Here is a 27986-nt window from a genome sequence, read left to right as displayed (position 1 = left end):
ACTGTCACGTTCTCCTTCGGGTGTAACGAAACGCCGAATTTAACGTCCGGATAAACCACAGTTAATAAGAACCAGATCGCAGTAAGATTAACCATTTACTGTTCACTCTTCACATTAACATATGGTGAAAACTGTTGATAAAACAATACAAGATTGATACAGTATTTGTTCCTTCCTTAATATCACATTTCAAGTGTAAATACTTGCAAAGGTGACTATAACTACATTACACTAAGGTGCAGTATACAGGGAGAGTTTACCTGCTCCATTGACTACTTTAAATACACTTCCATGCAAACTATCCGCGACTCTTTAACTAACGAAAGCATAAACATTATCTACCGACGTTACCTCTAACAGGATCAGCATTAATATCTTAGTTCAATATATCGATTATCTATTAACTTACAGCGTTGCTCTCACTGTGATTTCTCATGCCTGCAAACTGCTTGTGCTCAGGTGTGCCTCGTGGAAAGCCCCCACCCTCGCGCTAATTTCAAACCGGTGTTTTCCCACAAGACGCGGCGAAACCGGATGTGACGTCATCGCATGCCGATATATTTTACATGCAATGAATATACTTTAAACACTTCTAATTCTAACTAGAAAATACTATTGAATGAATTACTAAGCGAAAATATTATAAACTAAATAACTGTCGTAAAGACAGCACACTCCCCGCTTGACCTTCGTAAGGTCACAATGAGCAGAGTACAAAACTTAGTCTCTTAATCAGTCATTGGGTAGAAGTAGAATAACTTCTGTAACTGGCCCTTGGTAAATTTTCACATCGCCTTGGTCGGTAGTCTTCAATTCGATCTTCCTGACATGTCCATCCCCGATAGGGAATGTAGCAGTGATTCTGGCCGTTGGCCAGCTGTTGCGAGCGACTTGCTTGTCCCTGAGCAGGACTAAGTTTCCAACTTGAAGATTCCTACGGGGTTCTGTCCACTTTCGTCTCTGTTGCAACGAGGGTAGATATTTCTGTCTCCAGCGGGACCAGAACTGATTTGCCAGAGCCTGGACTTGTCTCCATTGCTTTGTGTACAAATCCTTGTCTGAGAAGTCTCCTGGTGGAGGAGGTGCTCCTGCCTTCTGCGTAAGGAGCGTTGATGGCGAAAGTATAAAGGGGTTTTCTGGGTCAGAAGACACAGGTAGGAATGATTGTGCGTTTATAATGGCTGTGACCTCTGCCATTAGGGTGCACAGTACCTCGTGGGCCAATCGGGTGTGTTGCTGCATCTCAGGTTTCCTTTTCCGGGTTTTCCGTAAGGACGTGAACCGTTTGACTGCCTGCTCTTTGTTATCTGGTGAGCGCTGGCGTGGTTCTCTGATTGGCAATGGGGCAACCCCATTATTTGCTTCATCTCTGAAGACCTTGGTGTCTTTGATTTTTAAAGAAATGGTATCTTGAGCTGATTGTGCAAGTTTGTTGTCATACTTCGTTAGAGCGAAGACTGACTGGCCCAGCGACTCGTCGCTTGCCTCGCGCTTGTTAACGCCTTGTTGTGCTTCCTTGATGCACGGGACACTCGGGCAGGGTTGAAAGATTGAATGGCGGCCACTCTCTAGCACATTGGTCTTGAGTGTGTTAACCATCGGTTTGTGTACGTCACCGAGACACACCTCTCCTATCACCACCCAGCCCAGATCCAGACGTTGCGCGAAGGGGGCGTTGAGTGGTCCATTGATCTGCTGCCTAACCTTGTGTACCTGGATAACATCTCTTCCTAATAGCAGGAGTATTTCCGCTTTCGGATCCAGTTCTGGGATGTGTTTGGCGATGTGGTGGAGATGCGGCTGGTGTAGCACCGCACTTGGTGTCGGGATCCCAGCGCGGTTATTCATGATTTCATTGCACTCTAAGAGCGGAGGGAGACAGATGACGACTTTACCATCCAGGGACTCGATCTGGATGCCTTCTGCCTTCCTTCCTTGGGTTTTCATGTTGCCTGAGCAAGTTTTGAGGTAGTATGGGAACCGCTCACTCTCAATGTTGAACAATTTAAAGAACTCTGGACTGACTAGTGAACGATTGCTCTGATCATCCAGAATCACATAGGCTTTGATGGCCTTGTCTTTGGCTCCTTTAGGGTACACCTTAGTGAGGCAGATCTTGGAACAAGAACGACTTGACTGAGCTTGACCGCAAACTTCTGTACAGTTCGTGCTGACAGCTATTGACCTAGAGTGAGCCTCTCCCTCCCCGCCGTCCCGTTGTGGGGGTGAAGGAGTACTCTCGGTTTGCGGTGACAGGTCGGGATGCATGGCCTCGACGTGATCTGGGCTGCCACATTCCGGACACTTCACGGCGATCGTACACTCTCTGGCGAGGTGAGAGGTTGAGGAACAGCATCTAAAACATATTCTTTTCTCCTTGAGAAGAGCCGTCCTCTCTTCAAGGGTTTTTTCCCTAAACATTCTGCATGCTTTCAGGGGGTGAGGTTTGTTATGCAATGGACAATACTTGCCAGGGTCGTTGTTAGTCGTAAGGGCTTCGGTCTTGAGCACTGACACGGGTTTATCAATGTTGAAAACATTCGAAACGGATCTGCCTGGCTTGGTGTAAATCGAACTGCTTCCTGGACCTACAAGGCTAGGGTCGTTTCGCCTCTTCGCCTCCTTGCACACAAACCTAGTGAGGAGCTCAAAGGGAGGAAATCGACCATCGTGGTCTTCCTTGTACTCTGAGGCAACAGTCAGCCACTTGTCCTGCAGCCCAAATGGAAGTATGTCCACAATTGGTCTAATCCCGGATGGAGTATCTAGGAATACTAAACCAGCTGAATAGCCATCTTCTTTGGCGCCTCGGATCTCCATGAGTAAATCTCCGAATTCTCTTAACTTAAAGTGATCTTTGGCTGACACCTTAGGAAAGTTTTCCAGACGTCGATATAGCGCCCCTTCAATAATGTCGGGGGACCCATATCTCTCCCAAAGTCTCTCCCACGCTTCGCTTAAGGCTAGCTCAGGTTTGTTGATGTACACTGAACGCATGCGTCTCACCTGGTCGCGTGATTCTTTCCCCAGCCATTTCGCCATAAGGTCCAACCTTTGGGTTGCACTGAGCTGGACCCCGTCAATCACGTTGGTGAATGTGGAGAGCCAAGCACGGTAATTTTCGGGTTTATCGTCAAACTGGTACAGTCCCGAAGTGACGAGATCCCGTCGTGCTAAATACTGCAGCGTGGGATCGGCTGCAAGCGGCATGCGGGCTGGAGAAGTACGTTGGCGCCCATATGACTGAGAACGCACGTTTCTCATGGAATTTGCCATCCTGGATTCAACCTCCGCGTCTCTTCGCATCGAACTTTGTAACTTTGGTGTCAAAGTATATCGGTTGTCAGCTCTTTCATTCTTGACTTCATCGCGGGGCCGCGAGGGTAAATTCTCTTCCTCGTAGCTGGGGAAGTTATCGAATAGGTATGGAGAGGGGAGACGAGCCTGCCTGTCTGCTTGATATTGTACATAGTCGCTCGTGCGTTCCAGTCTGGTCCTTTCCAAAGCAGAGCTTGTTTCGGTCAGATCACGCGACCCTTCAGCTTCTTCTATGTACTCTGCTTCCACCCTGGCAGCTTCTCCTTCTCCTTCTAGCTGCAGCACATGCAACTCTGTCGATATTTTTGTCATTTCCAACTGGGTTTCGGCTTCTCTGGCGGCCTGTTCTCTTTGTCTGGCAGCCTCTTCTTTCTGGATTTCGGCTTCTCTGGCAGCCCTTTCTTTCTGGATTTCGGCTTCTTTGGCGGCCTCTTCTCTTTGTCTGGCGGCCCTTTCGGCTTCTTTGGTGGCCAGTTTCATTTTCAAAACTGCCTCTTGTTTGGCGTAATGCAGTCGCACCTTGGCGGCTTCTGCCTTGGCTCTTGCCTGTGTGGACTTACTTGATGTCGTTCTACTGCCCTTGTCGCTGGGCGCCATCGACTTGATCCCGGATCGAGCTGACATTGCAGCACTTGGAACACCTGATAACGCCTGGGTGGGCTTACTTGATGTCGGTTTACTGCCCTTGTCGCTGGGCGGCGTCGACTTGATGCTGGATTGAGCTGACATTGCAGCACTTGAAACACCTGATAATGCCGCTTTTTCACTGTCACGTTCTCCTTCGGGTGTAACGAAACGCCGAATTTAACATCCGGATAAACCACAGTTAATAAGAACCAGATCGCAGTAAGATTAACCATTTACTGTTCACTCTTCACATTAACATATGGTGAAAACTGTTGATAAAACAATACAAGATTGATACAGTATTTGTTCCTTCCTTAATATCACATTTCAAGTGTAAATACTTGCAAAGGTGACTATAACTACATTACACTAAGGTGCAGTATACAGGGAGAGTTTACCTGCTCCATTGACTACTTTAAATACACTTCCATGCAAACTATCCGCGACTCTTTAACTAACGAAAGCATAAACATTATCTACCGACGTTACCTCTAACAGGATCAGCATTAATATCTTAGTTCAATATATCGATTATCTATTAACTTACAGCGTTGCTCTCACTGTGATTTCTCATGCCTGCAAACTGCTTGTGCTCAGGTGTGCCTCGTGGAAAGCCCCCACCCTCGCGCTAATTTCAAACCGGTGTTTTCCCACAAGACGCGGCGAAACCGGATGTGACGTCATCGCATGCCGATATATTTTACATGCAATGAATATACTTTAAACACTTCTAATTCTAACTAGAAAATACTATTGAATGAATTACTAAGCGAAAATATTATAAACTAAATAACTGTCGTAAAGACAGCACAATAACAATGATCAATGACATAATGAGTTGAGTGAACTAAACTGATTATCCGAAACAGAAATGGGTGTAGAGGGAATCAAACTGAGCAAAGGACAACCAAACTAAAAGGTGAGGGTGTGACAGATGTAGCAGTTAAACCTTCAAATCATCAGTTCTTATCCCATGGCAAGAGAACTCAGGAACAAGACACAAGGTGGTTATCCCGCTCTGCAGGGTCTCTCCTAAGCAGACAATTTGCGGCAGACAGGAGTTTCAAGGTGAGCTGCCCAAGCTCTTCTGAAGAAGCACAAGGAGATGTGCAAGGTTGTGGATCAAAAATGCAGTTGTCAGCTGAGGAAACTGCAGCAGACGAGAGATACATCAAATAGTTGTCCCTTTCAAATCAGAAGTTGTCCAGCACTGCTATCGGCTGTAAACTAATAGAAACCATTTGAACCCAAGTCACCCCTCTACAGTCTGAAGAAGTCTTGTTAGAAGTCATCTTTATGGAAGAGTTGCTGCCAAAAAGCCATTCCTCTAAAGTGCAAACTGAGCCAAGGTACTCACATACACGAGGACAAAGGTGGTAAACAATGGCAGAAAATGGAGACACCTCCTTCTCCCTTTTTAGGGAAAGAGAGGGAGAGCTTGTTGTATGTCGAATACCAAATGAAACGCAAAGTCTTTGGGGTAACTGGAAGTCCGTGTCTTTGCTATTGTTTTGTTCACGCTTGATGCTTGGTGGCAGTGCCAATGCTTTTTCTTGCTGGTGGGGGGAGGAGGGATTGTTGCTCGCTGAAGCTTACACACGTGAGGGAAGAGAGCTGGGGGGGACTTTGAGGTTCTAACATTTAATGGTCATTCATTCTCTGGGGCACTCCTCTGTTTTCGTGGATGGTTGTGAAGAAAAAGCATTTCAGGATGTATATTGTATACATTTCTCTGACATTAAACTGGACAGACCTTTGAAGTGCTCTGGACTGATGAGTTAAAATTTGAACATTTTGGCTCAAGCAGGAAGCACTCTGTCCGTAGAAGAGCTGGAAAGCACAATGTGGATGAGCGTTTGCAGCAGGCAGTGAAATATGGTGGACGTTCCCTGCAGTTTGGGCTATATTTCTGCAAATGGAGTCGCTGATCTGATCAGAACTCAATGCTGAAAAGTACAAGCAGATTTTCATTCATTATGCAATACCATGATGGCTGAGAGGCCTCTGACTGGTTTCAACTTCATTCTGCTGCAGGACAATGATGCCAAACACACAGCCAATGCTATAAAGAACTATCTGCCGTGAAAAAAAGAACAAGGAGTTCTGCATTAGATGATATGGCTCCACAGAGCTCTGATCTCAACATCACTGAGGCTGTCTGGGATTACCTGGAGAGTCAGAATGAGGCGAGACAGCCAAGGTCTGCAGAAGAACTGTGGCAAGTTCTCCAAGATGCTTGGAACAACCTACCAGCTGATTTTCTTATAAACACGTACAAATCAAGCTGGAGGAACTCAACAGATTGGCCAGCATCCGTTGAAATGAGCAGTCAGTGTTTTGCGCCGAGACCCTTCGTCAGAAGGTGGGGGAGGGTGGAAGGTGCCCGGTGAAAAACCAATCAGAGGAAAGATCAAGGGGTGGGAGAGGGGAAGCAGGGAGGGGATAGGCCGGAGAAGTGAAGAAGGAATGGAAGGGGAAAGCACTATGGATAGTAGCAGAATCATGAGAAGGCAGAATCATGAGAGAGGTGATAGGCAGCTAGAAGAGGAGGCAGAGTGAAAGTGGGATAGGGGAAGGAATTACCGGAAGTTGAAGAATTCGATGTTCATACCAAGGGGCTGAAGACTACCCAGACGGTATATGAGGTGTTGCTCCTCCAACCTGAGGTTGGCCTCATCACGGCAGTAGAGGAGGCCATGTATGGACATATCCAAATGGGAATATGAAGCAGAGTTGAAGTGTGTGGCAACCGGGAGATCCTGTCTGTTGCGGCGGATGGAGCGGAGGTGCTCGATGAAGCTGTACCAGGAGCACCGGATGCAACAGATGATCCCAACAGACTCACAAGTGAAGTGTTGCCTCACCTGGAAGGACTGTTTGGGGCCCTGAATGGTGGTAAGAGAGGAGGTGTAGGGACAGGTGTAGCACTTACGCTTGCAGGGATAAGTACCAGGTGGGAGATCTGTGGGGAGGGATGTGTGGACCAGGCAGTCATGGAGGGAACAATCCCTGTGAAAAGCATAGAGGGATAGAGAGGGAAAGATGTGCTTGGTGGTGGGGTCCTGTTGAAAGTGGCGGAAGTTGTGGAGGATAATATGCTAGATCTGGAGGCTGGTGGGGTGGTAGGTGAGGACAAGGGGGACACGGTTCCTGTTGTGATGACGGGAGGATGGGGTGAGGGCTGAAGTGCGGCAAATGGAGGAGATGCGGGTGAGGGTATCATTGATGACAGAAGAAGGGAAACCACGATTCTTAAAGAAAGAGGACATTTGAGATGTCCTGGAACGGAAAGCCTCATCCTGGGAGCAGATGCGGCAGAGACGAAGGAACTGGGAATAGGGAATAGCATTTTTACATTTGGCAGGGTGGGAAGAGGTATAATCAAGGTAGTTATGGGAGTCAGTGGGTTTATAGATGATGTCAGTGGATAGTCTATCTCCAGAGGTGGAGACTGAGAGATCAAGAAAGGGGAGAGAAGTGTCTGAGGCGGACCAAGTGGATTTGAGGGCTGGGTGAAAGTTAGAGGCAAAGTTGATGAACTTGATGAGCTCAGCATGGGTGCAGGAAGCAGCACCAATGTAGTCATCAATGTAGTGAAGGAAAAGCTGGGGAGCAGACCAGTATAGATTTGGAGCATAGACTGCTCCACATAACCCACGAAGAGGCAGGCATAGCTGGGGCCCATGCTACACCCTTGTCTGAAGAAAGTGGGAAGAACGGAAAGAGAATTTATTAAGTGTGAGTAGCAGTTCTGCCAACTGGAGGAATGTGGTGGTGTTGGGGAACTGGTGAGGTCTATTGTCAAGAAAGTAGCAGAGGGCTTTGAGGCCACCTTGATGGGGAATTGAAGTGTATAAGGATTATATATCCATGGTGAAAATGAAGCGGTCAGGACCAGGGAACTGGAAGTTATTGAAGAGGTGGAGGGCATGGGATGTATCCCGGATGTAGCTGGGGGAGGGATTGAACTATGGGTGACAAAATGGAGTCTAGGTAGGCAGATACAGGTTTGGTGGGGCAGAAGCAGGCCAAACCTATAGGCCTACCAGGACAGTCAGGCTTGTGGATCTTGGGGAGGAGGTAAAACCGAGCAGTGCGGGGTGTGGGGGTTTTTGGCTGAGGATGGAAGGTCTCCAGAGTTGTTAAGGGCAGTGATGATATGGGAGACGATGTTTGATGTTTTTTGGTTGGGTCCTGTTCCAGGGGTAAGTAAGAGGAGGTGTCAGAGAGCTGCCGTTTGGCCTCACTGAGGTAGAAGTCCGTCCGCCAGACTACGACAGCACCACCTTGGTCTGCGGGTTTGATGGTGAGGTTAGGATTAGTGCAGAGAGAGTGGAGGGCAGTGTGTTCAGAGGGAGTGAGGTTGGAACAGGAGAGAGGAGTGGTGAAGTTGAGACGGTTGATGTCTCAGCGACAGTTGGAGATTAAAAGATCGAGTGCAGGTAGAAGGCCTGGAGGGGGTGTCCAGGAGAAGGAGGAGGGTTGAAGACTGGAGAAGGGGTCATCAATAGGGGGAGGGGAATTTTCGTTGAAGTAGTGGGCTCGGAGACGTAGGCGACGGAAGAAGAGTTCAGCGTCAAGCCGGGCATGGAACTCACTGAGGTGTGGACGGAGGGGGGCAAAAGTGCAGCCCTTGCTAAGCACAGAACTCTCTGCCTCAGAGAGGGGAAGGTCAGAGGGGATGGTGAAGACATGGCAAGGGTTGGGGCTGGGGTCAAAGGAGGGTAAAGAGTGGGAGGTCTCAGGAGGGAGAAGGGGGTTGGGATGTTCAGGGAGAGCGGGCTGACGGGAGGATGAGGGATCAGAGGAATGGAGGGGAGATGAGGGGTGGAAGGAAGGTTGGGAGTCGTGGGGAGGATAGGGGGTGGTAGAGGAATAAGACGACTGGTAGGACCCAGCGGCAGTAAGAGTGGTTCCGGTGTGGATAGGGTCAGGATCTCGGACCGAGCTGGATCTAGAGCTATGGGTGTTGGAGCCTGTGGCCTGCAGGGTGCCAGAACTGAAGTCCGAATCAGAAGCGAGTGAGTCAATGGCCTGCCGGGGGCTGATGCCCATGTCCGGGAGGCTGTGGTTCCAGTCGGGGTTAGAGTCAGAGGTGGATGGGTCTTCAGCCTGCCGAAGGCCTGAGAAGTCAAAGTCCGAGAGGTCGGGGACCGGGCTGGAGGGGGTCGTCATGGGCTGCAGGCAGGTGAGCTTGTGATCCTTCTTGGACGCGAGGAAGGAGAAGAAACGGCAGTTGGAGGCGTGAATCCGGCAGAGAATGAAGTGTAAGAGAGGTCCATGGCAGACAGTTGAGAACGAGACCCATAGTGGTGGCAGAGAGAAAGAGAGGTTGGTACCTCCGCATGTCGGTGAGTGTGGCTCGGAGAATCTGGCGGGAGCAGCATAGAGAGCAATGGTCAATAAAACAGAGGTACCAGGGATCCTCGCTGGGCCCGAACTGGAAGGCCTGGAACCGGAGCTGGAATCCCTGTGGTACGAGATGGCGGCAGAGACACGTTCCCAAAAACGAGATGTAGCTGTGGTGCCGTGTTTGGGTCAGGACATGATCAAAGAGCCGAAGAGAGTTGGAGATCAGAGGGTGAGCAGCGAGAAAGGGTCTCACTGAACTCCCGTCGAAGAGAAGATTTAAACTTCTTCAGGGTAGGCATACCTCGAAGAGACTTCTCAACGGAGTAATGAATAGTAAACGCAAAGTACACTGCAGATGCTGTGGTCAAATGAACACGTACAAACAAGCTGGATGAACTCAGCAAGTCAGGCAGCATCCGTTGCAATGAGCAGTCAACATTTCAGACCCCACCACTAAGGACATCTTTCCCACTCTACCCCTCTATGCTTTTCGCAGGGATTGTTCCCTCCATGACTGCCTGGTCCACACGTCCCTCCCCACAGATCTCCCACCTGGTACTTATCCCAGTGTTAGTGCTACACCTGTCCTACGCTTCCTCTCTTACCACCATTCAGGGCCCCAAACAGTCCTTCCAGGTGAGGCAACACTTCACTTCTGAGTCTGTTGGGGTCATCTATTGCATCCGGTGCTCCCGGTGCGGCCTCCTCTACATCGGCGAGACCCGACGGAAATTGGGGGACCGCTTCATCGAGCATCTCCTCTCCGTCCGCCGCAACAGACAGTATCTCCCAGTTGCCACCCACTTCAACTCTGCATCACATTCCCATTCGGATATGTCCATACATGGCCTTCTCTACTGCCGTGATGAGGCCAACCTCAGGTTGGAGGAGCAGCACCTCATATACCGTCTGGATTGTCTCCAGCCTCTTGGTGTGAACATCGAATTCTCCAATTTCTGGTAATTCCCTCCCTCTCCCTTCCTCCATCCCACTTACCTCCTCTTCTAGCTGCCTATCACCTCTCTCATGATTCTGCCTTCTACTACTACCCATCGTGCTTTCCCCTTTCATTCCTTCTTCACCTCTCTGGCCTATCCCCTCCCTGCTTCCCCTTCCCCACCCCTTGATCTTTCCTTTGATTGGTTTTTCACCTGGCACCTTCCACCCTCCCCCACCTTCTTTATAGGGCCCCTGCCCCCTCCTTCTTCAGTCCTGATGAAGGGTCTCAGCCTAAAACATTGACTGCCCGACCTGCTGAGTTCATCCAGCTTTTGTACGTATTGATTTGACCACAGCATCTGCAGTGTACTTTGTGTTTGATTTTCTTATAAAACTGCTTGACTGTGTACCTGAGAGTATTGATTCAGTTTTAAAGGCGTTGGTGGGGTGGGGGGGAGTCACACCAAATGTTCATTTGATTTAGTTTTTCACTGTTTACTGCTCTTTATGGTAATTTTTTGAGATTTAGAAACTTTTCATTATTTTTGAAAGCATCTTTGCTTTCCAGAATACTTTTACGTGTGTCTAAGAGTTTTGCACAGTACATGTTTAATTGGAAGAGAGTGAATTATGATGCTTTTAGCCAGTACTTGGGAGTGTAAATTGTGATCAGATATACAACAGGAATGTGGAGGTTGTTTATGGAGCACTTGCTTGGAATTCTGGATAGGTTTGTCCCATTGAGTCAGTGAAAGGATGGTAGAATGAAGGAATATTTGGTCAAAAGAAAGAAGGAAGCATACTTAAGGTTTAGGAAGCAAGGATCATATAATGTAGCCAGGAAGGAGTTAGGAGGGACTTAAAAGAGCTAGAAGGGGACACGAAAAGGACTTGTCAGGTAGGGTTAAGGATAACCCCAAGCCATTGCTGATTCTGGGCACTGAACTCAAGATATTTCACCTTTAAAGGTTTGCCAGAGTTGTCTGAGGAAAAAGTCACCCCAGTCCGTGGGGAGAACGGAAGAAATGGGGCTGTTCTCATTGTAGCAGAGAAGATTGAGGGGAGATTTAAAGGAGACATTCTCAATCACAAGTGGTTTCTAAGTCAGAAAGAACTGCCTTTAGTGACAGTAGGTTCAGTGAACTGATGAAGGTTTTTATGCAGTACATTGGAAGTAGGTTCAACGGGAAGACAGCAGGATAAATGGGAGAAGAGCTGACTTATGGGAGCAACAAGGGCTGAGCTGGGTATCAGTAACTTGTTTGGCAGAAGATACATGCAGAGGCTTTAGTATCTGATGATTTTATTCCTGTCTTGGCATCTTTTGCTCCAAAAGGCCGTTGAAGACGTGAAGCAGGGCTCTGTCAAGCTGGGTGAGAAGACGTACCAATTGCAGAGACTGGCTGAGCAGCGTAAGATGGTCATGGTAAAAATGTGCTTTCATTGCTGTCTGCTCACTGTTGTCACTGGGGTTTCAGGGCCTGCAGTATGACTGTGTCACCTGTTGATTTGCATGCTAACGGAAACTAGGGTTAGAGATTTGGGATTTAAAAACTAGATTGCACTGGTTTTGGATTGGAAGTCTGATTCAGACTGAGTTGGACTCAGATTGTCAGCCTGGTACAGAGGATTTTATGTAGAATTGGTTGGTCAGGGTTGGACAGAAGTTGTCAGTTGCCACGGCCAGGATGTGATTGGTGTGGGGATGGTCACTCCAGGACTGGTCTGTGATAGCTGATTTAGCAGTAATGATCCACAGCTGTGTCCTGATAACATAGAACTGAAACACGAGAGATACAGCTGTGGGTTTCTGCTGGTGGAGCTCAATGGGTGAGGTGGCATCTGGGCAGAGGTGGTTATGTTCAGTGGAGACCTTGCCTCAGGGTGACTAAAAACACGGAGCTGGCTGGGTTGGTATGGGTGGTCCAGGATGTTGGCTGGAGAATGTTGATCACTGTGGCCCTGATGACTTTGGTTTTGTCAGTCTGTGATTCCTGATCCAGTGTTGGTCAGTCTGCAAGCAATGTTGTAGGGATGGTTTACGGGGTGTGGGAGAACATGACTGTGCTGCATTTGGTCTGGTTGGGGCCAGCCAGTCTGCAATTACTCCAGTGGGAGAGGTATGCCAGTCTGTAGTTGGCCCAGTGGGAGGGGTGTGCCAGGCTGCAGTTGGCCCAGTGGGAGGGGTGTGCCAGGCTGCAGTTGGCCCAGTGAGAGGGCATGCCAGGCTGCAGTTGGCCCAGTGAGAGGGCATGCCAGGCTGTAGTTGGCCCAGTGGGAAGGGTGTGCCAGGCTGCAGTTGGCCCAGTGGGAGGGCATGCCAGGCTGCAGATGGCCCAGTGGGAAGGGTGTACCAGGCTGCAGTTGGCCCAGTGGGAGGGCATGCCAGGCTGTAGTTGGCCCAGTGGGAAGGGTGTGCCAGGCTGCAGTTGGCCCAGTGGGAGGGCATGCCAGGCTGCAGTTGGCCCAGTGGGAGGGCATGCCAGGCTGTAGTTGGCCCAGTGGGAAGGGTGTGCCAGGCTGCAGTTGGCCCAGTGGGAGGGCATGCCAGGCTGCTGTGGTTTGAAAGTGGCTGGCCACACTGCATTTGGTCTAGGACGGGGAATTGCAAATCTGCGATTGGTCTTGGAGGGGTCGCCAGTTGTCTGGTTGGGTTGCTGGCTGGGCTGCCATTGGACTGGCAGTGGGTCTCGCTTGGCTGGGACTGGTCTGGGCATGGTCCTAACTGAGCTGTGATTGATTCAGGATGGGTGTCTTCCTCGGTGTGATTGGTCTAAGGATGATCCCAGTTGGGATGTGATTGGTGTGGGGATGGTCCCAGCCAGGCTGTGATTTGTGTGGGGATGGTCCTGACTGGGAAGTGATTGGTGTGGGGATGGTCCTGACTGGGAAGAGATTGGTGTGGGGATGGTCCCAACTGGGCTGTGACTGGTGTACCATTAACCTAGCAGTGCTGTCCACTTATTGCATCTCTCTCTGTTCTCAGTACCTGAATGTGGTCCGCAGCTGTGAGGGCTACAATGAGATTATCTTCCCACACTGCGCCTGTGATTCCCGACGGAAAGGCCACGTGATCACTGCCATCAGCATCAAGCACTTTAAGCTGTATGCCTGTACGGAAGCCGGGGAGCTGGAGGTGGGTGTGATGAGGGGAGGGGTGTAGGGGATGAGCCACTGTGGTGAAGCCCTCCCGCGTTGTGTTGGGGAGGGATCTGAGAGGGGAGTGACTTATCCTTTCCTTCACTGCCCTGTTACTCCACTCACCTGATATCCACCGGTCTTATCAGTACTTTTGTTTCCTACTTACCCCACCAGATCAAGAATTTCAAGAAATGGTGAAGACACTTCTCTGGTTTATGAGCCTGCCCTTTACCCTGAGCCCATGACCAGATAGGCCAGTTAGCCTGTCTTCAGTGTTTGGCAAAATGTTAGAGTCCATTAATAAGGATGAAGTTTAAGGGTACTTGTAGGCATGTGATAAAAATAGACTGAAGTCAGTATGGTTTCCTTAAGGGGAGATCTTGCCTGACAAATGTGTTAGAATTTTTTAAATAATTAACAGACAGGATAGACAAATGAGAGTCAGTGGATGTTGTTTTCCTGGGCTTTCAGAAGACCTTTGACAAGGTACTACTCATGAGGCTGCTTAACAAGATAAGATTCCATGGTATTATACACAGTTCCCAAGAAGCGGCCATATGGGTAGAAAAGGTGGTGAAGAAACATTTGGCACTCTGTCTTTCATCAGTCTATGTGCTGAGTGCCGGAGATGGGACATCATGTTACAGATGTGCACATTGGTCAGACCGCACCTGGAGTATTGCGTGCAGTTCTGGTTGATCAGCTAAAGGAAGGATGTCATTAGACTGAAGAGGGTGCAGTAACAACTCACGATGGTGTTACTGGGACTGGAAGTTATAATGAAAATATTTAAAAATTCGTCTCTTGTTCTTTCCTGATTTAGTATACGGAGTGTCCACAAACAAAGGATGGTCTTGTACACATCATCGAGCTTATAAGAAATTACTTTATTAACTCTTAGCAGTAGTTGCAACCCCGCCTAAGAGAAAATTCCCACAAATAAATTACCTGTTTTTTTTAATACCTGCTTTTCAAGACTCCTTTCCCTAGCACTTTCTCATGGCGGTACCTGTACTTGCAAAGTTATCTTCCCCTTCCCAGACAAACATGTTTTTCGGTTCCTATGTCTTATGTTCTTGGGTTATCCACTCTCTGGAGTGTGGACTGGTACTCACACTATATTCTCAAAACATTGCTGCATTACAGACTAACACCATTTTGCCTTAAAACTTCCATTTTGTGTTACACATTCTAGCATGTACCAAGGAGGAACCAAACCTAACTCTTTCCTTACAGGGTGATTGAGTGAAATGAAGTGGGTGACAGGCTGAGAAGTGACCTTGTAGAGGTACATAAAATGAGGGGCAAAAATAAGGTGGACTGTAACAATCTTTTTTAAAGGGTAAAGTGGTATAGAAGTAGAGGGCAGTTTTAAGGTGAGAGGGGAAAGTTTTTCCACACAGAGGGAGGTGGGTATATACTCCGAGCTGCCAGAGGAACTGGTAGAGGTGGGTACAATAGTAGCACATGAATAGGAAAGTTTGCGAGGAATGGCCCAAATGCAGGCAGATGGCACCAGCTGAGATTAACATGTTGATCAGCATGGATGAGATGGGAAGAAGGGCCTCTGTCTATGTTGTGTCACTGTATGGTTCTGTGATGGCCAGACAGTATGGAACCCCATAACCATCTTATCCCCACCACGTTTGGTCTCCAGAATCAGGTCATCATCTTTGAATGGGGAGAGATGCAGCGATGGGACACGGATGAGGAGGGCATGGCATTCTGCTTCGAGTATGCCCGAGGCGAGAAGAAGCCAAGATGGGTGAAGATCTTCACACCCTATGTGAGTAGCCCTAGGGTCTGGAGAAGCTGTGGTGGGGGCAGGGGGTGTGAGAACATAGGGCTTCCAGAGAGGTAGAGAGTTCTCTTGACACTGTTGTGAAGGGACTGAATGTTGGCGGGGGGGGGGGGGGGGTGTGGGCTGTGAATACAGATTGATGGAGGTTCATGGTGCTGATCTGGTACTGAGGGGGTACACTGACAGGGCAGCCACCTGTCATCCTACAGCTGATGGGAAAGCAAAGTCCCCTCCCCCTTCCACTGGATGGATGGGAAGAAAATGCCCCTTGGAACTTCTTTGCCCTGTCCATCACGTGGCAAGATCTCCTGGTGGCCGCTGATTTCAGTTCGACTTCCCATTCCCATACTATATTAGTCCCTGATACAGCCACAATGAGGCCAACTTAGTGGAAGAGCAGTGCCTTCATATTCTTTATGGGTAGCTTTCAACCTGATGGCATGAACATTGATTTCTCTGGCAATTTCTCATCCCTCCCCTCCTCTCTTGTAACGCTCCCCATTCCGGTTCCGCCCTCACACTTTCTCATCACTGCCCATCATCTTCCTCTGGTGCCCCTCCTTGTTTCTTACGTGGTCCACGGTTCTCTCCTTTCAGGTTCCTCCTTCAGCCCTTTACTTCTCCCTCTTGGCTTCTTACTTCCTCTTAAACCCCTCTCACTTGCTCTCTCACTTTGGTCTCACCTATCACCTCCCAAATTGTCTCCTTGCCCTCACCTGCCGCCTTATTCTGGCTTTATCCCCCTTTCTTTCCAGTCCTGACTAAGGATCATGGCCTGAAGAAAACCAACTGTTTATTCCTCTCCATAGATGCTAAGTTTCCCTGGCATTTTGTGTGTGTTCAAAATACCCTTTCTAGTTTACTCCATTCACTGCCCCCCACTCTCCCCCCTCCCTTATTTGCATCCTCCACCCTGTCATGGGTACAGGTCATTGAGCCCCTAGCTGTATGGCGGGGTTGGGGACGGGTCAAGCATTGGTCAAAAGCCACCCTGCTGTTTTTCTCCTACAGGACTGTTACGTTATACTGACACTCTATTGCCCCCTTCTCTCTGCAGTTTAATTATGTGCACGAGTGCTTCGAGCGGGTCTTCTGCGAGCTGAAGTGGCACAAAGAGGTGAGTGCGGTGGTCAGGCCTTCTGGGTGTTGAGACACTGATGCCATCCCATACCTGGCATGGCTTAGCTTAGCTTTAATTGAAAGGCCTAGAGAGAGTGAACCAGGAGAGAAGTTTCTCAGCCCCAAGCTGGGGTCCACAGACCTTTTGCTGAATGGTATCGGTCCATTGCATAAAGAAAGTCTGGGAACTCCTGGAATAGGATATCCCTTTAGAACAGAGATGAGGAGGAGTTTCTTTAGCCAGAGAGTTGTGAATCTGGAATTCATTGCCAAAGACAGCTGTGGAGTCTATTGGGTATATTTCAGATGGAGGTTGATAGATTCTTGGTTAGCAAGGGTGTCAAAGAATTTTATTTCCTTATTTATTTAGAGATATAGCGTGGAATAGGCCCTTCTGGCCCTCTGAGCCGTGCTGCCCAGCAACCCCCAATTTAACCCAAATCTAATCACAGGAAAGTTTACAGTGACCAGTTAACCTACTCCGTACGTCGTTCAACATGGGAGAAAACTGGAGTACCTGGAGAACACCCCCACACTCCATGGGGAAGAATACGGAGACTCTACAGAGGATGCCAGAAAAAGAACTCTGAACTTTGACACTCCAAGCTGTAATAGTGTCGTGGTAACCACTACACTACCATGGAGGTCAGATTATGGAGTGAAGGCAGGGGAATAGGGCTGAGAGGGAAAATAAATCAGACACAATTGAATGGTGGGGCAGACTTGACTTGCTAAATGGTCTAATCCTGTGCCTGTATCTCGTGCTCTTTAATACCAATGAGGTCAGTTGGTTTTAAAGACCATAACCATCTGTCCCAGTTCAGAGTGCTGTAGTAGTCTGGGATAGGCTGACACAGACCACCCTACACCAGTCTGCGTGTGGGGACAGTGGAGGCCTAAGATGGATCGATGGGCAATAGAGCAAACAGGAAAATCAGTGCAGAATAAGTTGGGAAGACCTTGAAAACACAGTGTCTTACAGAGGAGGATTCAATTACTTTGCGAAGGGATGCAGTGACTCAGAACAGAATTTGAGTCAGGTTTATTATCACCTACATATTGTATATTGTGAAATCTGTTTTGTGGCAAGACTTTAAACATTAATATAAGTTACATCAGGGTCCTGTAGCTGTGGTGGTAGTAATGAGAAGAGGACACATTCTGGATGGTGACGGTCCTTGGTGATCAATGCTGCCTTCTTGAGGCATTGTCTCTCAAAGCGATCCTCGATGATGTGGAGGGTAGTGCCTGTGATGGAGTGGGCTGAGAGTACAACCTACTTCTGTTTTTTGATCATGTACATTGGAGACTCCATACCAGGCTTTGATGTAACCAGTCAAAATGGTCTCCACAATATATCCGTACAAATTTTCTGGAGTCTTTGGTGACGTACTGTGCCTCCCCCACATACCATAGTGCTGCCCAAGGAACCTCCTGTGAGGGACTGTGCACAAATCCTCTGGGCAATCCTGTCTACAAATATTGGTATTATACTGATAAGTGTACCAAGATACAGTGAAAGCTTGTCTTGCATGCTGTTTGTGTAGATAAAATCATCGTACAAGAATAAGGTGAAGTAATAACGATGCAGAATAAAGTGTAAAAGCTGCTGAAAAATCAATGCCTCTCATCATCTTATACACCTCTATCAGGTCACCTCTCAGCCTCCTTCGCTCCAAGGAGAAAAGGCCAAGTTCACTCAACCTATTCTCATAAGGCATGCTCCCCAATCCAGGCAACATCCTCTGCACCCTTTCTATGGTTTCTACATCTTCCTGTAGTGAGGCAACCAGAACTGAGCACAGTACTCCAAGTGGGGTCAGACCAGGGTCCTATATAGCTGCAGCATTACCTCTCAGCTCCTAACCTCAATCCCTCTATTAAGGCCAATGCACTGTATGCTTTAACCACAGAGTCAACCTGTGCAGCAGCTTTGAGTGTCCTATGGACTCAGACCCCAAGATCCCTCTGATCCTCCACACTGCCAAGAGTCTGACCATTAATACTATATTCTGTCATCATAATTGACCTACCAAAATGAACCACCTCACACTTATCTGGGTTGAACTCCATCTGCCTCTTCTCAGCCCGGTTTTGCATCCTGTTGATGTCCTGCTCTAATCTCTGACAGCCTTCCACATTATCAACAACAGCCCCCATCTTTGTCTGATCAGGAAATTTACTAACCCATCCCTCCACTTCTTCATCCAGGTCATTTATAAAAATCATGAAGAGTAGGCATCCCAGAACAGATCCCTGAGGTACACCACTGGTCACCGGCCTCCATGCAGAATATGACCCGTCTGTAACCACTCTTTGCCTTCTGTGGGAAAGCCAGTTCTGGATCCACAAAGCAATGTCCCCTTGGATCCCATGCCTCCTTACTTCCTCAATAAGCCTTGCATGGGGTACCTTATCAAATGCCTTGCTAAAATCCATAAACACTACATCTACGGCTCTAACTTCATCAATGTGTTCAGTCACATCCTCAAAAAATTCAATCAGGCTCGTAAAGCACGACCTGCCTTTCACAAAGCCATGCTGACTATTCCTAATCATATTATGCCTCTCCAAATGTTCATAAATCCTGCCTCTCAGGATCTTCTCCATCAACTTACCAACCACTGAAGTAAGACTCACCGGTGTATAATTTCCTGGGCTATCCCTACTCCCTTTTTTGAATAATGGAACAACGTCTGCAACCCTCTAATCCTCCGGAACCTCCCTGGTCCCCGTTGATGATGCAAAGATCATCACCAGAGGCTCAGCAATATCCTCCCTTGCCTTTCACAGTAGCCTGGGATACATCTCATCTGGCCCTGGTGACTTCTCCAACTTGATGCTTTCCAAAAGTTCTTGCACATCCTCTTTCTTAATATCTACATGCTCAAGCTTTTCAGTCTGCTGTAAGTCATCCCTACAATTGCCAAGATCCTTTTCTGTAGTGAATACTGAAGCAAAGTACTCATTAAATACCTCTGCTATCTCCTCCAGTTCCATACACACTTTTCCACTGTCACACTTAAATGGTCCGATTCTCTCACATCTTATCCTCTTGCTCTTAACATACTTGTAGAAGAGGTACATTCAAGAGTTTGAGAACAATGTGTAGAAGCTGTCCTCGAGCCCGAAGGTACATGCTTTCAGGTTTTTGTATCTTTTGTCTGATGGGAGGGGAAAGAATGCCCGGGGTGCGTGGGTTCTGTACTGGGTTAGTGAAAAATATATACGGAGACCCTGGAGGGGAGGATGATTTCCGTGATGTACTCACTGTGTTCACAGCTCTCTGCAGTTGCTTGTCACCTGCAGAGTAATTGCTGTACCAAGCTGTTACAATGCCCATAGAAAGTATTCAACCCTTCTGAGGATTTCATGTTTTATTGTTAGACAACATTGAATCACAATGGATATAATTTGGCTTTTTTTACACTGATCAACAGAAAAAGACTCTTTTGTGTCAAAGTGAAATCAGATCTCAACAAAGTGAGTAATCTAAATTAGTTACAAATATAAAACACAAAATAATTGCTTGCATAATTACTCATGCCTTTTAAGTCAGTATTTACCAGATGCACCTTTGGCAGAAGTTGCAGCCATCAATATTAGCTTTGCACATCTGGACACTGCAATGTTTCCCCTTTCTTCTTCACAAAACTGATCAAGCTCTGTCAGACTGCATGGGGATTGTGAGTGAACAGCCCTTTTCAAGTCCAGCCAGAAATTCTCAATTGGATTGGTCTGGACTCTGACTTGGCCACTCCACAAATTTAACTTTGTTGTTTTTAAGCCATTACTTTGTAGCTTTGGCTTTATGCTTGGGATCATTGTCTTGCTGGAAAACAAATCTTCTCCCAAGTTGCAGTTCTTGTGCAGACTGCATCAGGTTTTCCTCCAGCTTTCCATCTGTTTTATTGTGTTCATTTGATCCTCTACCTTCACAAGCCTTCCAGGGCCTGGTGCAGTGAAGTATCCCCACAGCGTGATGCAGCCACCACCGTGCTTCACGTATGTTTTTGATGATGTGCGCTGTTTGGCTTACACCAAACATTGCATTTAGTCTGATGGCCACTAAGCTCAATTTTAGTTTCATCTGACTATAGAATCTTCCAGCTGACTTCAGGCTCTCCCACATACCTTCTGGCAAGCTCTAGCCGAGATTTCATGTATTTTTTAATAGTGGTTTTATCTTTGCCACTCTCCCAGAAAGCTGCAACTGGTGAAGCACCGAGGCAACAGTTGTATGTGCATGCTCTCCCGTCTCAGCCAATGGAGCTTGTAACTCCTTCAGAGGGGTCTGTTGTTGGCTTCCCTCACTAGTCTCTTCTTGCACAGTCACTCAGTTTTTGAGGACTACCTGCTGTGGGCAGATTTACAGCTGTGCCATATTCTTTACTTTTCTTGATGATTGACCTAACCGTACTCTGAGGGGTATTCGGTGACTTGGAAGTCTTCTTGCATCTATCTCCTGAATTGTGTTTTTCAGTAACCTTTTTGTGGAGTTCTTGGAGTGTTCTTTTCTCTTCATGGTGTAGTTTTTGCCAGGGTACTGACTCATTAGCAGTTCGACCTTTCAGATGCAGGTGTATTTTTACTGCAATCAATTCAAACACCTTGACTTCACCTGAGTCTCCAAAAACAATTCCCCATGTATCTAGTTATGTGACTGACAAACCAGTTGGCTGCACCAGTGATGATTATATTATAGGGGTAAATACTTAAGCATTTATTTTAAGATCACTTTGTAGAGATCTGTTTTCATTTTGACATAGAGTCTTTTTCTGTTGATCAGTGCCAAAAAAGCCAATTTAAACTGACTTGATTCAATGTTGTAAAACATTAAAACATTAAACCATGAAAACTTATGGGGGGGTGGGGGGAAGGTGATGTGAATATTTTTTATAGGCACTGTATGTATCCAGAGAGATGTGCCCTCAGTTGCCAGTGTTCTGCTCTCATCCCCACCGCTCTCTCCCCACAGGTTGAAAATGAGGCTTCTGATAAGGACAACAAGAACTGTAATGAGGACAACGTGTGCAGCAAGGCAAGTGGCTGGGCTAAGAGGGAAGCTGTTGTCCATAGGGAAACAATCCCAGTGACCAGCTCGTCTGCCGAGGAGGGCTGGTGTGCTGATGTGGCAGGACAGCAAGTGCCTGGTTCAGGGGTGGTGTTAGCACAGAGGGCGAGTGCAGCATGTCACTGATCTTGCTGGTACTGACCTGGGAGATGGGGATGGGGGTTGGAATTGAACCGGCATGAACAAGACACAGGCAGCACCATGAGGAGAGCTACTAAGTCACAATCAAAACCAGGAGTTGCAGGGAAAAGGATAAGCACTGAATCTCATCTGTAGGTCAGGCAGGACGGTGCGGAGGGATGATGTGGAATTTTAGACCGTGTCTGACCCTGAGAGTATGTGATGGGATGATGTGGAGGGAGCTTGATTCTGTGTCTGACCCTGTGAATGTGTAGCGTAGTGGTTGCCAGCCCGTCACTTTCCCAGTAGATCCTCTGTGTGTGTGTGTGTGTGTGTGTGTGTGTGTATAAAATTGCTTCTCAAGACCCTACACTGACTCACACCTTTCTCTCCCCTCCTTCCTCCCTCAGAACATCTTCCAGATCCTGCGTTCCCAGCGTAGGTCGGCCAGCTCTTAGCTGTCTGTTGGCTGTTGATGGCCATGTGTGCTGGCCAGGAGTGACAGAGGACAGGCAGATGAAGTAACCCAAAGCTGCTGCTGTCCTGGGCTTGTGAACCCATCTGTTGAGACCTATAGGGTCACGCCCCAAATCCTCTTTAATCTGTCAGAGGGAGACGTAACCAAGGAGGAAGTATGCTCTGGTGGGTGTGGTGGGGAGCTGCTGGCCAAGGTACCTCTGTTCATGGGGTGGGTACACTTCCCCAGGTCCAGTCTGTGCCTCCCGACTCTAATATGCCACCGTGGCAGATTTCTCTTTCCCAGGATGTACAAATATCCTCACACTTAGCATTCCCCCACTGGCTCACTCTCCAACCCTCTGCACTTGCCCTCGATTGTGGGGTAGGAGAGATGGCAGAGGTTCGGGAAGGTGGTGTGAGGTTGTTCGTTGCCAACGAAGGAAGAGGAAGAGGCAAGGTACATTCTCCTCATCACCTCTCCCTACTTCTTTCAGCGACACCTCCACTGAATGACACCCTAACCTTGTGAGAGGCAGTCCACATTTCCTGCCATCCATCCCGTTAGTGGGTGGAGTATCTCAGCTGTCTATTCCCTCTAAGCATTCCCAAGTGGTCTGATCCTCCACTCTGGCTCTGTACAAGCCAATGGAAAGACTGACTGGGTAGCCATAGCTGCTTTTTGAGGAGTTAATTTGGCACTTGACTGCCTCTGCCACAAGATCCTACCTGGCATTGAGTTCTGTCCTGTCCACTGGCCCCTTAATGTGCTGCCTCTTCACAGCCCCTGCAGTGACACTGTGTGGGCGAGTGCGTTTCCTGGCCTGGGTACAGTGATGGGTGATAGCCTCACCAGTGAAACATTCACAGGGTCACTGGGTCCTGAGCAGTGAACTCTTCATTACAGAATGATCCAGTGCAGAACCAGGCCCAGTAAGTTCACCATCCACTTATGCCATTCCCACTTCCCTCTCTCCACATTCTCACCAATTCCCTCCCAGATTCTACGCCTCACCCAAATACCGAGGAAGACGATTCACAGCGGCAGATTAAACCACTGACCCTGCGTGTCATTGGGATGCGGGATAGAATCGGAGCCAGGGGGGAAACCCATGAGGTCACTGGAAGAATGTGAAGACTCCACACAGACCACCAGAGATTGGAATCGAATCAAATCCAGGTGTCAGTCACGCTCCAGGGTCTCATGCTAGGGATTGGGAGTTGTCACTGCCCAGCATTACAGCACTGTACCCCAGCCAGCGTTTACACAGTCACTCATCCATTTTGTCCTAATTATTCCATCAGGAGTTGTGACTGAGCGTGGATCGTCGATATCATAGTCAGTTATACTGCATGGATGCAGGCCCTTTGGCCCCATTCGCCTGTGCTGACCTAGCAGTATAAACCTTCAGTTGTGTTCAAAACCCCTTTCTAACAACACTAATACCTTCATCTGTAAAAAGAAAATTACCAAAAATGAGGTTCATTGTAATTAAACTGTAACATATTTTAAATAAATCTGATTTTTCGGTGCGGTTCTGAAAGTTAGTATTGTTTTCTCATTGGTTCCTGAATTGTAGGAGGCTGAATGGTGACCTTAAAAGATACACTGATACGAAGGGTTTATGGGATCCTGAGCCAATTGTAGGCATATCGGACAAGCTCATGTCGGCACTTTGGTTGGCATGGACGAGTTAGGCTGAAGGGCTTGTTTCAGTGTCTCTGGAAACACCTTTCCAACCACCCTACCAGCTGTGGTGTCAGGGAGCTTTATATTAGACAGCATGGAATTACTGAGCAGAGATATTCCAGAAGATTTCTTCAGCTTGGCCAGGGTCCCAAGAGGGTATTGTCATTCACAGCTTCTCCAGGCCAGTGTCCTGCATTCAGCAAGAGACCCTTCATCAAGATTGTCTGTCATTGGCTATCTGCACTGGCAGGGCAAGGCCAAACCCCAACTGCAACAACAACATTGTGTACAGAAATTTGGTCACCCTTTTACATAAGATATTTAGGAGGATTCTGCGTGAGTTCTTGGGAGACGTTGGCCACACCGCATCTTTGTTTCTTGAAGCGGAGGAGAATGGGAGCTGATGTAATTTGAATTTATAAAATAAGTATTGATAAGATAAGATAAGTCTTGTCCCCAGGATTGAGCAGTCCAAAATGCGAGGTCAGATACAAGAGGGGACAAGTTTAAAGGAGACCTGAGGGACGACGTCTTTGCACTTAGGGTAGTGAGTACCTGCAATGAGCTGCCAGAAGAAATGGTTGAGGTGGGTACAATTGCAACATTTAAGAGGTATTTGGAGGGATTAGCAAGGAACTGCGATTCAAGCTGACATCCACATCGGAAACAAGATCGAACAAGTGTCCTCCTTTATATACCTCGGTGCAGAACTAAATGACACAAACGAATGCAGCAAGGAAATAAGGCGAAGGCTAGCAATGATATGCACAAGCGCTACCAAACTCTGGAACAACTGGAAAGACAGATCTGTGAGCACTGACACCGAGATGCACCTCCTTAGGAGTCTTGTCTGGCCAGTAGCCCTTATATGGCTGTGAAACATGGACCCTAAAAGCAGCTGCTAAAAAGAAGTTGACAGCATTTGAGACGTGGACATACAGACAGATCTTCAGGGTATCATACATTGAAAGGAGATCCAATAATTTCATTCTAGAAATGATTGGCACGAAACCAATACTTCTGGAAACCGTTATCCAAAGGAAACTTGGTTTGGACACATTTCAAGAACTGATGACACACTGGAACGCACTGTGCGTGAAGGCGGAGTAGAAGGAAGCCACTCCTGAGGCCGACAGAAGACGACCTGGATCAACAACATCAAGAAGTGGACCAGCCTCACTGCCAGAGATGCAAGAGGTTTGACTGCCGACAGATCGCAGTAGAAGAAAGTGGTTGCCAAGGCTCTGGCAGTGTAGGGCACATGATGCTGATAGTAAGCAAGGAAGATCTATGGTTGGCATGGACCAGTTGAGCTGAAGGGCTTATTTCCAGGCAGTACTACTCTGACTCTAACATCTTGTGTTCCACCTGGGTTGTCCACAGCCTAATGGCATGAAAGCTGACCACTCCACTTCCTGTAATACCATGGGATCTCATCTTGTTAAGCAGCTTCATGTGTGGCCCCCTGTCAAAGGTCTTCCACTGTTTTGTCTATCCTGTCATATCTTCAAAAAATTCCAACACATTTGTCAGGCAAGATATCCCCATAAGGCTTCTGCATATTTTTATCACGTCGCCTCCAAAAGTGATCCCCACACCAATTACATCCCGGCCGGGGCCATTCCCAGACTAATCACATCCCAGCTGGGACCATCCCCACACCAATCACATCCCAGCCGGGGCCATTCCCAGACTAATCACATACCAGCAGGGACCATCCCCACACCAAGCACATCCTGGTCGGGACCATTCCCAGACTAATCACATCCCAGTGGGGATCATCCCCACACCAATCACATCCCAGTCGGGACCATTCCCAGACTAACCACATCCCAGCCGGGGCCATCCCCACACCAATCACATCCCGGCCGGGGCTGTTTCCACCACCAATCATATCCTGGCCGGGACCATCCCCACATCAATCACATCCCGGTCAGGACCATCCCCACACCAATCACAGCCCAACTGGGATCATCCTTAGACCAATCACACCTAGGAAGACACCCATCCTGAACCAATCACAGCTCAGTTAAGTCCATGCCCAGACCAGTCCCAGCCAAGCGAGACCCAATGGCAGCCTGGCCAGCAACCCAACCAGACAACTGGCGACCCCTCCAAGACTAATTGTAGGTTTGCAATTCCCCGTCCTAGACCAAATGGAGTGTGGCCAGCCATACTCAAACCATGGCAGCCTGGCATGCTCTCCCACTGGGCCAACTGCAGCCTGGCACACCCTTCCCACTGGGCCAACTGCAGCCTGGCACTCCCCTCCCGCTGGGCCAACTGCAATCTGGTACACCCCTCCCGCTGGGCCAACTGCAGTCTGGTATGGCCCTCCCACTGGGCCAACTGTAGCCTGGCATGCCCCTCCCACTGGGCCAACTGTAGCCTGGCATGCCCCTCCCACTGGAGTAATTGCAGTCTGGCTGGCCCCAACCACGGTCATGTTCTCCCACACCTCCTAAACAAGCATAGGACAGCCATCCCTACAACATTGCTTGCAGACTGATCAACACTGGATCAGGAATCACAGACTGACCAAACCAAAGTCATCAGGGACGCAGTGATGAACAGTGATTAAATCCATTGTACCAGGCTGGCAATCTGAGTCCAACTCAGTCTGAATCAGACTTCCAATCCAAAACCAGTGCAATCCAGATTTTAAATCCCAAATCTCTAACCCTAGTTTCCGTTAGCATGCAAATCAACAGGTGACACAGTTATACTGCAGGCCCTGAAACCCCAGTGACAACAGTGAGCAGACAACAATGAAAGCACTTTTTTACCATGACCATCTTACGCTGCTCAACCAATCTCTGCAGTTGGTACGTCTTCTCAATAGACAATAGGTGCAGGAGTGGGCCATTCGGCCCTTCGAGCCAGCACCACCATTCAATGTGATCATGGCTGATCACCCACAATCAGTATCCCATTCCTGCCTTCTCCCCATATCCCTTGACTCCGCAATTCTCACCCAGCTTGACAGAGCAACACACACAAAATGCAGGTGGAACGCAGCAGGTTAGGCAGCATCTATAGGAAGACATTTAGGAAGATCGCTGTCGACGTTTCGGGCCGTGTCCCTTTGTCAGGACGAACTGAAAGAAAAGATAGAGATTTGAAAGTCATCGGGCTGAAGAAATTATAGATGGGAGCAGCGAGAGAAGGTTTCACTGAACTTTTGTTGAAGAGAAGATTTAAACTTCAGTGTAGGCATCACTGGCAGAGGCTTTGAAGTAGTGAATTTAAAAAGCAAACACGAGGAAATCTGCAGATGCTGGAAATTCAAGCAACACACACAAAATTCTGGTGGAACGCAGCAGTCCAGTCAACATCTATAGGAAGAAGCATTGTTGATGTTTCGAGCCAAGACCCTTCGTCAGGACGAAATGAAAGAAAAGATAGTGTTACGAATGAGGAGCAACTCTGATGGGCAGAAGGATGCAAAGTCGCCCCCCCCCCACTTTTGGAGAAATCGCAAATCGCTACTATTTCAAGGCTGCTACCAAGGAAATGATAGGGACAAAAGGAAATCTGCCAAGACAGTTGTTATTGATAACCAGTTCATGTCAGTTAATGAGAGAGAGACAACGCAGAGATACACAAAGTGGAATGTCTCCTCCTACCAAAAGTGGAATGGAACCACTGATTACTGCTATTGTCTTTTGGAGAAGGTTTGTGTACTAGGTACTGTTCTATTCTTTGAAACCCTTCAGGGGGCAACCAGAGTGGGCTGGGTTTGATGGGTTGCATCATCCCAACCTGATTGACTCCTGAGACCCTGTGAGTGGGGATAAAGGTAGGGTCTGGGGCAACACCCTTCAGACGCACCAGGAGAGATGCTACGAGACCGGTGGGGCTTGTGTGTGTGTCCACCCTTGCCTGGGTGACGAGTCCACCATGGAACGGTCTAGCTAAAGGACGGAGGGGTCATACATGAATGGCCACAACAACAACGCATTGATGGATCAAGATCGTGAAGGAAAGTCGGCAAGTCAATAGCTGTTACTTCTCTCCCTCTCTCCTCTCTCCTCTCTCCCCCTCCCCCACCAACAATTGCAACACAGCAACGAACAACTACCACAGCCTGCATGAACTGAACTGAACTTTATATTTCCATCGGACAATTCATTATCCCCTAGACAATGATAGAGCTTATTTCTTATTGATTATTATTATACCCGCACTTTTAGGTTTAGTATTGATGATGTTTATTATCTGTATATTTGCATTGATATTATTTTTGTGTATTTTTACTAATAAATACTGTTTAAAAATAGTATCACCAGACTCCAATGGATACTCCTATCTTTGCTGGTAAGACACCCAGTTATGGGGTTCGTAACAAT

General features: G+C 48.0%; 2 protein-coding genes across 3 annotated transcripts in view; one reads left to right on the top strand and one right to left on the bottom strand.

The window, feature by feature from the left end:
• Positions 1-27715, top strand: part of LOC132399489 (sorting nexin-27-like) — a 73612-nt gene extending 45897 nt beyond the window's left edge. The window contains exons 8-13 of the mRNA XM_059979915.1: positions 11573-11662; positions 13223-13372; positions 15035-15163; positions 16236-16295; positions 21276-21338; positions 21902-27715. Coding sequence (XP_059835898.1) covers positions 11573-11662; positions 13223-13372; positions 15035-15163; positions 16236-16295; positions 21276-21338; positions 21902-21949 — 540 coding nt within the window. The 3' untranslated portion in view covers positions 21950-27715. The remainder of the gene's footprint in view (positions 1-11572; positions 11663-13222; positions 13373-15034; positions 15164-16235; positions 16296-21275; positions 21339-21901) is intronic.
• On the bottom strand, positions 20-5973 carry LOC132399488 (uncharacterized). Of its 2 annotated transcripts, none has more exons than XR_009514006.1 (2): positions 410-5973; positions 20-131 (listed from the first exon to the last, which is right to left on the bottom strand). XR_009514006.1 is itself a non-coding variant. In XM_059979913.1 (2 exons), exon 2 carries the CDS (start codon positions 4045-4047, stop codon positions 733-735), a length of 3315 nt encoding a protein of 1104 aa, XP_059835896.1. In that variant the 5' UTR covers positions 4048-4214; positions 4493-5973; the 3' UTR covers positions 37-732. The 2 variants fall into 2 exon arrangements, 1 of the variants encoding a protein (XP_059835896.1); XM_059979913.1 differs by having other exon boundaries at positions 37-4214; positions 4493-5973.
• Positions 27716-27986: the final 271 nt, after the last annotated feature.

This window comes from Hypanus sabinus, chromosome 9, assembly GCF_030144855.1.
Source record: "Hypanus sabinus isolate sHypSab1 chromosome 9, sHypSab1.hap1, whole genome shotgun sequence".
Lineage (NCBI taxonomy): Eukaryota > Metazoa > Chordata > Chondrichthyes > Myliobatiformes > Dasyatidae > Hypanus > Hypanus sabinus.
The sequence above is the reverse complement of the archived record's forward strand: the minus strand, read 5'-3'. Positions and strand labels throughout refer to the sequence as shown.

Bases quoted from the DNA above. Each gene is read 5' to 3' on its own strand.
- LOC132399488 (XM_059979913.1), bottom strand. From the start codon at position 4,047: ATGTCAGCTCAATCCAGCATCAAGTCGACGCCGCCCAGCGACAAGGGC.